The 11,833-nt window shown below is 38.8% G+C and overlaps 1 protein-coding gene across 2 annotated transcripts in view; it reads left to right on the plus strand.

The window, feature by feature from the left end:
- Window positions 1-11,833, plus strand: part of MYOCD (myocardin) — an 83,242-nt gene that overhangs the window by 37,686 nt on the left and 33,723 nt on the right. For both annotated transcript variants that reach the window (XM_006908391.1, XM_006908392.1), the window contains exons 3-5: window positions 5,032-5,087; window positions 6,510-6,585; window positions 9,225-9,386. In XM_006908391.1, the coding sequence (XP_006908453.1) occupies window positions 5,032-5,087; window positions 6,510-6,585; window positions 9,225-9,386 (294 nt within the window). The remainder of the gene's footprint in view (window positions 1-5,031; window positions 5,088-6,509; window positions 6,586-9,224; window positions 9,387-11,833) is intronic.

An 11,833-nucleotide genomic window follows, 5' to 3' on the forward strand; every position in this document is an offset into this window, starting at 1 on the left:
CTTTCCCTCTCCCTCTGCTATAAAAGTGGGCTATTCTATATGAACCCAGGATAGAGGAGGGAGCCTTTGGCTTATTTTTCTGAAATACAGAAAACGAGATTACAGAACAGAAATAAACTGCAGAGGACGCAGGGCCCAGAGAGGCTGTAACTTCACAGACTCAGAGAAAGCTGCCACTAGCCAGGAGAACTGTTTGGGCAGCTTTGGTTCCATGATCTGATTAATGTCAATGAATTTAAAGATACAATGAGCTGTCTATGAATGGTGCTGCCTTTATTTGTTTTGCAGACTAATCCAAGCCACAGCAGCCACATACTTACTGCAAAGCCCTGGTAAATCCTTGAATTCTGTGATACTCCTCCTGCATAGCAAGAAGAATGACTGGGGCAATTCCTGTACCCACACCACATGCAGCTTCATGATAGTTTTGAGAAGTTGACTGGGCAAAGCCTTTCTCCTTTTCCTCAGTGCATTCATTTGACTTGGCTTCTCCCTACAGCACCCTACCACACACTGTTGGCTGTTTGAGCAGAACACGTCACGAGGGTTTTAATCTGTCTGTCTCTTCCCTTCTTTCTAACATCTCAAATTCAGAGATAGGAAAAGGCACCCTGGATTTTCAAGGCAAACCCATTTGGGTCAATAATCCTAAATTTCTTTTTTTTCCCCTTCTCGTTCAATTTTCTGGTTTCCTTTTCCTTAGAAACTAGTAAACCAGTAACCACAAGCATACTTCGAATTTGTCTTTGTACCCTTCTTCTGAGAAATTCCAAAGTATTCATGTATGTTGCATCAACTTCTTCAAGTGCACAAGCCAGGTGTTCAGTATTACAAAGCTACACTGGGAAAATGTACTCTCTTCAGACCCCTAAGACTATCATTTGGATACTGAATAGGCAATTTATTGCCTACCTAAAGAGAGAATATAAATTCCAAAGCGTTATCACTTGTGCATGGCATGCATCCCATTTGCTTGGAAGAAAAACACTCATGATCCAATTTATCTTTAAAAGCGAGGCAAAGAAAGGACAAGCGTTACTAAAGCCATATTATAAGTGGAAAACTAAGAACACAGGAAAACTATCAGATTTGTTCAAGGTTATAATAGATGGCAAAAAAATAGATGGCAAAGCAAGGACAGAACCCAAATGAATGGTTCTCAAAATTTCAGTCATCCAAGACTTCTTAAATTATACCCATCACTGCCATAGATCTTATGTTTGAAATAGTTTTGTCTTCCTCCTAAAGAGCCCTACATACATAAATTATTAACCAATGTGTTTCTTTGACTAATTAATGGCTTAGAAATTTACCAGCCAGTGCTTTTTCATGAGGACAACCATTACTAAACCAAGTTGTTGCGATTCTAGGCAGCAACAGTGAAAAGTGACAGTTCCATTCACCTAAGCAGCCTTTCTCTGAGCAAATAACCTTTTTGTTTTTTCTTCAATGTTTTTGAAATACTGAAAATCACTCCTAGCAATTATTACTCGGACGTGGTTCCATAGTGTAGCAGTTAACACATCTGCTTTACACGCAGAAGGTCCTGAGTTCACACCCCAGTGGAGCCACAGTCCATGGTCTACGGCCATGCCACCCTGAACAAGCCCAATGTCTGAACTCGGAAGCTAAGCAGGGTCAGGCCTGGTTAGTACTTGGATGGGAGACCACCTAGGAAGACTAAATGCTGTAGGCATAGATAATGAAGAAAGGAGAAGGAGAAGAAAGAAAGAGAAGGAGAAGGAGAAGAGCCAGACTTTGAGAACTATTGCTCCAGCTGCTGCCCCAGGGCACTGTCTCTTTGACTGTGCCTCTTGGTTCTTATCAGTAATATGAGAGGAGCTGTGTTCTCTCCCTCCAAGCTTGAGAGTGAGCTGACTCCAGAGAGAAGATAAGCCCTACCTCAGGCACAGCCCTGCCTCTGCTATCAGAATTGCCACCAACACCAGCCTCCACCCTGTGCTAGAAAGTCCTGTGCTTAACTGATTCCTCAGTGCCCCATGACCTATGTTCTCCCTTTTTGGGCTCCTGTTGGAAACACGAGGTTAGAGTGCTGAGCAGGGAACTGCAGGAAGCCTGTTCTTATCTTGAGATCTTTTTTTGAGCTCTAAGTAAGCAAATGTTTATACACACATTTGACCCAAATTAGAGCTGCAGGGACAGAAATAGGAATAGCCCATAGCTAATCTCTGAGGTGAGAACATGAATTCCCTTGTGAGAAGCAATTAATCTTCCTCCAAGGAGAATGAGTTAGATATGTGACTGACTGAATTTACAATCGTATTTTAATATGAAATCACACTGACTTATTTTTAAAATTTAATATTCAAATTCCTTTTCAATCTTAAATGTCAATGTCCCTTAAATACAAAATTTTGCCATTCGGTCTCCCAAGGGCTAACAACAAAAGAGATCTTTTATGTAATTTCCAAAAGTCAACTTTGGGGGCTAGTGCATTATGATTTTTACTGGCCCCTAGGAGAGGTGGCCAAAACCCACATTCTCTAGAGTCACAGAAAAGGTGAATTTCAGTTGCAGGACCATGGCAGGCTAGTTTTCCACAGTGTCACTTCAAACCAGTGCCCTATAGAACATCCCCCTTAAGCTTTGAGGAGAGGAGCATATGGTAAAAAACAGTGTGTGGACCTCTTTGGCTCTCTTCCCAAGTCCTTGCTAAACGGGCATAGCTTCTCCCACCCTGTGTTAGAAGGTTCCAGAAGAACTTCGTGCTCTTGGCATCAGGGAACTGGACTGTATGAATCATTTCACAGGGGAGTTGTTAACACCAAGAAGTGATGAATTATAGCTCTACAAGCTAACATACAGGAAATGCAATGTTTCTTAGAACAATTAATAAGCTCCGCTAAAAAGAGTTTGAAGAGCCTCAGGGACAACAGAACCAGATAAATTCCTCCTAAGTCTTAAGCCCAATTAAGACCAATTGAGTTTGAAAACTAAGAAATATTTCAAGATACATTCATACTGTTCCCTTAAGGGGTTGCTTCTTAGGGAAGTGATGTGTTACTCTTTAACCACTACGATCAATTTCTTTTCTGTATTATGTAAATGGTTAAGCCACACAAATGCATAATACCTAATTAGATGAACACCAGAGTGTAGGACACAGCTGAACACCTATCAGCTCAGATGGTACAGATTCACCAGGGCCCACTGGACTTCAAGCAGACTTGTAGCATCTGGTAGCCTGGAGAAATGGGAGTTGCTTTGAGAAGTCCAGCCATATATGATCAAATGCAGGAAAAGGTAAGCCTCCTTACTAAGGATGGTGATCAGACCCAAATCACAGGAAATGCACAAACAATGCAGTAGAACTTCACATTTCTTCAGGTGATTTCTCAGAGCACCCGAGTGGGGGCAAAAGGGGATGACAGGGAAGGGCTATTTGAAATGGCAGATTTTGCAAAGAAATCCATTTTAAGAGTAAAAACGGTCAAGAGAAACTGGTGTTAGATCAATAGGAAATGTGATATTCAAACAACATATTCAATTTTTTTTTTTTTTATAAGAAAAGAAGCCTCTTAATCTCTTCACAAAGGACAAGGATGCTTGTCCAGTATACTTGGCACACGGCAGCCAGCCCAAACTATTCTGCATGTTCCTTTGGTCAACATTATTAATGTCGGAGTTGGGCAGGGAGATTTACAGAGGGCATGCTTAATACCTTCCCAAGCAGTGTCCTCAATAGAGGATGACATGGTTGAACAGCCGCCAGGATTACAATGGAATTTGCTTGATGTCCAGCATGCCCTTTTGAAAACTGCTCAAATTTAACATGATCTTAAGGATTGAATGAGAGGTGTGCACACATGTGGGTGCACACACACACACACACACACACACACACACACACACTGCCCCAAGTGCCAGTCTGGCCAGAAACCCAGTTTTTTATGCTAGCCAAAGTTTGGAAAGATATTTCATTGCCTGTAGCTTAAGAGTGGACATCTGTTAGAGTGATAGCAGAACTTTGGATCATGTGATTTATCAATTTGTCCAAACTCACAATTCAGAAAAATATAATATTCAATGGAATTGTGTAACTTCTGATCAACTTCATCACTTATAATGAAAAGTGATTGTGACTCCTGATTGAGATTGTAAAGGGGATCAGAAAAACTATTTTTTTAAAAAAGTAGAATTTTGTTGAATGAAGGCCTACCTCTGTGCTAAATCAAAAGAGTTTACTAAATCATCATAAAGAGGAGCTAATGAGATAGTGCGGAGGGAGAATAGTGAACAGTGGAAACAGTGGAAGCTGGCATTCGGTCCAGGTTGTTTATAGCTGCTGTGTACTATGACTGATCAGTGTCTGTGTCTACTGGTTGTTCATATTTTGAATATCACACCTTGAAAGAAGTTAGGTTGTCAGAGGACCTAGGCTCCTAACCCTAACTGTGTGACCTGGTAAAGTCAGTCAATTTCTATGGGCCCCAGTTTCTCTATTCTGTTCAAGGTTGGAGTTGTATTTCACTATCTCCAAGGTCCCTTCCAGCCCTCAAAGTCTGATTCTGTGCTTCTCACTCAACATCCTTAGTTGCATGTTTCTACCAACCAGCCATGTACCACATCCAAGGCACAAGTCCCTTCCTACAATATGGGACCACTTTCCTACAGACCACAGCCTCCACCCAGCAAGGGCAGAGCACAGTCAAAGAGGGTGTTTCCCCAGTCTACCCCACTCTTCAAACTAGAGCATTACTTCTGTCCCCAGTTTTCCACAACTCCCTGTATTTCCTCAAGAACTCGGAATGCCCTGTCGCCGCCATTTCTCTTCCTGTCGCATCTGCCTCTGCTGTTCCTTCTGTATGGTCCTGAATTCCACCTTCCTCTGTATCTTGTGGCTTCAGGGAAACTGGTGTCTTCCAGGCCTTTGCTCTTTAATTGCTTGTGGCCTAATAAAGGCGACCACATCGGTATTGTGCACAGCTCAGCAAGCTCACCAGCAAATCCTGCAATGCTGCTCGGGGCCCCTCAGCCCATTCTGCTCACGTCTTTGTCTTTCTGTTTCAGCACTGAAAACTGCAACTGTATTCCATGAGCAAAGAAAACATTTGGATAGTGACAAGGTAATGTTTTCCAAACTGCCCTCTTTCTGAGCTGAGACTCCAGGGTGTGGGTATCTGCGTGCTAAGCTTTGACTAAAGCAGGTAGAATTTCTACAACAAACACAACCAATTTGCTGGTTCCCTACCCCCACACCATATGGAATCTTATGCCTAGGAACTGAAAACTGTGGAAATGGGATCAACTACATTAGCTTTGAAATTGTTATTTTTTAGCTTAAAAAAAAAATGCCCCCAATCCTTTTGATGCCGGAGAGGTCACTGCAAGGATGAAGTAGAAGTCAAAAATTATTTTAAAAGGGAGGCGAAGTTGGTGTGCAAAGTATCTCATCTTTCATTATAGTCCTTTCTTAGCAACAATCAGATTTTAAAAAAATGCAAACCAGTGGTCCCGTTGGGCCTGTGGATACAGAGCTTATTCTGCAGTTACTTAAGTCGAAGGCACTGAGTGTATTTCTCTTTCTGTTTCTGGGTTGGGTTGGGGGGCGCATTTGGGGAGAAAATTGGCATACATTCTACACCTTTGTAGCAAATCTCTGCCATCTGAACTTATCAATAATATAAATACTATTTAGTAAGCATCAGAGCTGTAAATGAGAAAATATGTGAAGGAGGTGTCTTTTCTCTGAGATTTCTTTGTCTAAGAGTTCTAGCCTTGCAACTAGTCTGTGGGAAGAGAAAGGAGCAGAGCTTGGTAACTCTTGAAATGTGCTCATGAGAGCCTGTTTTCAGAACTGGAGTTGTCCCCACACCCCTCACAGGGGCCAAATAGGAAATCCAATAGTGAGATAAAAATCCAAAACTAGAAATCAGGGCCCTGAGGTCTAGCTGAGGTCTTACCACAGCCTATATCATCCCCACAGATAGCTGCATTACCAAGAAGACGATGAAACTCAGTAAATAATCTGTTTCTAAGCGTCCTTCCAACCCACAATGGGTCTGAATTTGCAGGCTTTACATTTCCGCATGTTCTAAGAAATAAATCAGGTGAATAATGGGAGGAGGGCATATGTTGCCATGTTATGGTAGATGGATTCAGGTTACATTTCATCTCTAATCCTAGTTAATTTTGTGGCAGTTTTAAGAGGCAATGGAATAGGATTGACTATAATACAAGCAGCTTAGTATCATCACAGTTTTATTAATATTTTATCAACAAGTACCTGCCTGGCCTTTAAATTTGTAGCCCTGATGTGGATCCAAGCTTTTTACCTTTTTATCTTATTTTTCCACCTAAAATTAGTAGAGAGGCTTTTGTAAATGTTCCTGCATCAAAGCATAAGCCAAGAACATTTGCATGTTTCATTTGTCATAAACAGAATACTCTTCCCCTTTGAAAGAAATCGGATTTCTTTTACAATTAAAACTATGTGATTCAACTGTATGTGGTTGATAACAGAAGTTATTCTGTGTTTGGGCCTACAGACTGAAGACAGCCTGAAGCGCAAGGTCAGAAACAGGTCGGACGGTACTGACTCGGTTAATATGCACATACTCCAGGGTAAGAGTGCACAAAGTCATACGCCAAGACACCACCAGATGGTGGGCTATTTTGCCAGAGTTACTTGTCTCTGTACAGTTGCTAGGTCCTCCTAGAATGGGTTACCTGCCATTAGAAAGTGGTACTTTTGAGCAGTCATTTAGTCACTTTAGGCCATATAGACAATCAAATTGGGAAGCCATATAATGGCTGAGAAGGCATCGGACTTGGGTTCCAATCTTAGCTGCGCCACTTTCTAACTCTCTCTGAGCACAAAGGAATGTCCAATGTATATCAAATTTCTTTAAAATGTCTCCCTTCTTTAGCCCAGTAATAAATTTCTAGTATAGGTATACCTGGGAGATATTTTGGGTTTGGTTCCAGACCACCACAATAAAGCAAGTATTGTAATAAAAAGCGAGTTGTAATCTTTTTGGTGGTAGAAGGTCTTGCCTTCAGTTTGTAAAATAAACGCTACATCTGTGAAGCACAGTAAAGCAAAGTGCAACAAAACAAGGTATGCCTGTATTTTATCGAAAGAAAATAACCTGACATACCAAGATTTATGTAAAATTTTTATTATGGAATTACTTTAGATTATAAAACATTGCAAAGAATGAAATGTCCAAAAATAGGGGATGGGATGAATAAATTATAATCAGCCATATAAATACCTTGCAGCCACTACAAATAAGGCTTTAAAAGAATACTGATTTAATGAAGAAAGGCTTACAAGATGATATTCGGTGGAAAAAAAAACTGTATTTACAATAAAATTCAAGGAAGAAAAAACATACACATAAACTATTTACAGTCAGATTCTATAATGAAAAAATACAGCCCTAATAATCCATATAAAAAATGACAAAAAATTAAGAAGGACATCCACCTATTAAAAACAGTTGATTCTAAGTGGGGAGTTTCCCAGTGCTTTCATTTTCTTTTGTATACTTTTTTTTTTCCTTTTAGCATTTTCCACATTTATGACAATGAATAAGTAGCAATACTATAATCAAAAAAAAAAAATAAGAAATGTTATTTGTTAAAACATTATGGTCTGGAATTAAAATATCAGGCTATGAACCACAGTGACCTCTGGTTCAGTTGTGTGCCTCTATCGATTTCCATGGAATCCCCTATTCCCCCCAACAGAAATTGGAAAATTAGCACCCTGGAGCACCAAGGATCTGCTGAATCCAAAATGACCACTGATCCCCAATTTTGAGAGCAGCAATATGAGATTAAGAGTCAATGCTTGTAACTGCTAAAGGCAGTTGTAGAAAAAGGGATCGGTAAGAACAAGAGGAGTTAAGAGGCTTTATGCTGAGACCTGAAGATGAGGAAGGTGTTGGTGGTGGAGAGAATGTAGGAAGCACTCCAGAGTGGGGAGAATAAGTAACAAAGGTACAAAGATGAACTCAGTAAGACATGAGGAACAGAAAGGAGAAGACTAGGTTTGCCGAAGTGGTAGTTTGGGGATGGAGAATCTCAGGTCATGAGTTGGGGTAGATTCAGTTTATGGGCAAGCTTACCAAGCCAGATCAAGAGACTTGGACAGACAGGAGCATCTTTCGGGGGAGGGGGGGGCAAGAAAGGAGTGTTTCTGAAGCTTAATCTTATATTGCTGTGCAGACTGGATCAGAAAGATCCCTAAGGCAGGGTATCCAGCAAGAAGCCCTTGCAATGACCCCACGGGTGGTTAAGACAGGATTTAGGCTTATGCACCCCCATTCTTTGGTTTGGAGTGCTGATGATTTTACCATCTCACATGAAATGCTTTGCAAAAGCAGCTTGTAGATAAGTCTGACCTGCTACCACATTTAGACATCACTAGACCTCTACTGCATGGAGATTTCTAGATCAGACACAAGGCTTGGGTTAGTAGATTGATCAATAGCAGAAAAATGGAGTCGAAAGGCTGATCTGTAAATATCTCACCTTCTAAATATCCAAAGTTGAGAGTAAAGCTGTAAACCCTTAAGGAATCTTAACTTACAGAGCTGCATTATAGCAAGACCTGGTTTACTAGACTCTTTTCTAAATTCTCCCACAGAAATAAGTCAGGGCCTGACTGAAAGAAGAACATAGGATTTATTTAGGACTCTGTTAGTGACCTTCTGACCCACCAAATGATGAGAAACTGCCTGTTGGTAAATTCAATTTTTTACATCTTTCTGTTTGATTAAGTAACTGTTTCAAAGTAATTTTTTTTCTTTTACAACTGACCTGGACATTTGAATCAGTCAGTATCATATCAACAAGTATAAAAACCCTAATTATAATAATAGATCACATTTACTGCAGGCTCAGCCTGTACCAGGGAACATACCGATAGAGTGTGCGTCCAAATGCTGTAGCTTAGGGTCAGTAAGCAATGCAGGCTCATGGACTGCTTGCTTACAGAATCACCAAATTGCACATTTTTTCAAAAACCCTTGCAGAGCAAGTTTCTCTAAATTTCCTGTGTGCCTGACTCTCTATTTTCTTTATTTGGAAGTGACTAGTCTTTGCTGCTAATCCATGTAAAATTATGATCATTGCATTGAAAAATTATTAGAATGGTAGAACACAATGTAACACAATGTTTTGGTTACAAAAGCAAAAGAAAATAATAATAACATCAAATTCTAAAACTGATCCTTTTAATTTCAACCCCTTAGCCTCCACTGCAGAGAGGTCCATTCCAACTGCTCAGATGAAGCTGAAAAGAGCCCGGCTTGCAGATGATCTCAATGAAAAAATTGCTCTCCGGCCAGGGCCACTGGAACTGGTGGAGAAGAACATAATCCCTGTTGATTCTGCTGTGAAAGAGGCCATAAAAGGTAGTAAAACAAATGGCATTCTTCTCTCTGTGCTCTGAGATCTGACATGTTGGGGCCCTGGGTATGAGGGCCTCTCCCTGGACAAGAGTCATGCCATTGGTCACTTTCCCAGAATGTTCCCCATAACCAGAGGTCCTGGGAGTAAGGAAGAAATTCCTACTCACTCACCCTCCAAAGTCAGGTAAACATAGATCAGTTTTGTTCTAGTCAAGCAGGTTGAGAACCTGACTTGAGGTAATCCTCAAAACATCACCTCTACGAGGTTCCATCACTTAGAGGAGTCATGGCCATCTTTAGCCTTCCTCCTTTAGAAGAAAATGGACTGGTAGAGCAGATAGAGCACTGGACCTGAATGAGAAGATTTGAACTCTAAGCCCAGTTTGTCTGCTGCGTGTGAGTCTTCCCCAAGTGACTTTACCTCTCTGAGATACCCGCCCAACTCACAGGTTCTTAGAGTGAAGTTCAGATATTACGAGCATGTGAAAACTCTTTGACAATGTTCATGTGTGCTAACAAGTTAAAGTATGAATACTTAATGAAGAGACACAAACATAAATTCTATCATAAACTATAAAAAATCAACTCTTAAACAGTTGAGACAAATGGACCCAAATAACCTGAGCATACTGAATTCATAGAGGTGGTGGGATGGTATCTGGGAAAACTATGGCAGAAGGAAGAAAGGGGAGCTTAACATCCCCATAGGCAAACTTATTTTCTTCCAATTATGCTCACAAAAAGCTCTAAGGATTATATATTTAGTGAGCAGTATACATTTAAATGTTTCAACACATTGTCAAAAAGTATGTCAAACAGTTTTATCAAGCACTAAGTTCATTATTAAACTTATCATTAAGTGTACTATCCACATTCTAAAATTTTGCTCTCAGCCATTCAAAGGCCACAGGAATTTTGTGTTTGGAACCTGTAAATATGAAAATATCAATTCTAGTACAGACGATATGCTAACCTGTCAGTGCCCACTAAATATGCCATTACGATTTACCCTCTTCTTCACTCTCCCCACCACACTAATTATCCTGTGCCTTTGAATTTGGACTAGCCTAATCAACTGTACACTGTCTCCATCTTTACACTAATAAGATTGAGGACAGAAAAGATCTCCATCGGGCATCAGAAAAGATCTCCATCAGGCATCTTTCCTCATTTCTTTGAACATTCTATTCCATGCATGTAAAATTATTATTGATTTTTCTATGACAGACAAAAGATCTCATTTTGATTTGCATTCTTTGGTTTATGGTGAGATTATATTTTTCCACGTGATTTTGTATCACTGGCAATTTGTGGCTGCTCTTGTTTTTTCTACTGGGCATTTTCTTCCCTTTCTGCTCTGCAAAAGCTATTTACATAGAAAAAATGTTAATTTTCTCTCTGTTACAGGTATTGCATATCCTTTTACCAGTTTGTCCTTGATCTTTTTTTGTGTGTGGAGTGTATTTTACATATAGCAGTTTTTAATTTCTATATATTTAAATCTATTAATCTTTTTCTTTATGGTTTCTGAATTTGGTATTTATTGAAAATATTTCTTACCTCAAGAATATAGTTATTCACCTATACTGTCTTCTAACATTTATATACTTCATTTTTATATTTTAATACTTAATGCATTTGAAATTATTTAAGTGTGTGGTTTAAGAGATAGGTCTAATTTTATTTTCCATAATTTTATTGATATATTTTACAATTTGTTTTAGTATGTGTCTTTGCAAGTTTCTTTACATTGGTCTGATGTTTCTAATATTTCATGGCTACTCTCACAAGTATATGCTGGGTGAAATTTAAAATCAGTTTGTCACATGGAAATTTCAATCTTTTAGAATTTTGTTTGAGATTGCAGTGAATTTATAGATTAATTTATGGTGAATTCACATGTTTAAAATATATTATTTCTGAGGCAAAAATACAATATCTCTCTCTCTCCACTTATTCACCTTTTATTTTCCTTACTAACATGCTTTTTAAGTAAAATCGATTATTACTGACATATGAGAAACCTATTAATTCTGCACATTTATTTTGTAACTTTGAAGATTTTCTTAATAGTTTGTTTCTCAGTTTACCTTAGATAGTCTAGGCCCATAACCATATTGTCTGCAAATAACAAAAATTTGCCTCCTGCTTCATTTTTTTCTGCCTTGATGCATTGGCTGATACTTGAAAAGAAACATTATAATTTTATTAATATAGTATATAATTAATATAATTTTTTAAATTATAGGTAGAATATTTGTAACATATAAATTATATATTTTTCATGTTTTATTTATAAATTATAGTTTATATTGTAAATTATATGAATTTTGTACAAATTATGTAAATTATAAAGTATAATATGCTATATTATATAAATCAAGTAAATATATTTTATTGTATATAAAATATTCACCAATATCATATAGATGTATATCATATGTAAAATT

Source organism: Pteropus alecto, unplaced genomic scaffold, assembly GCF_000325575.1.
Source record: "Pteropus alecto unplaced genomic scaffold, ASM32557v1 scaffold52, whole genome shotgun sequence".
NCBI lineage: Eukaryota > Metazoa > Chordata > Mammalia > Chiroptera > Pteropodidae > Pteropus > Pteropus alecto.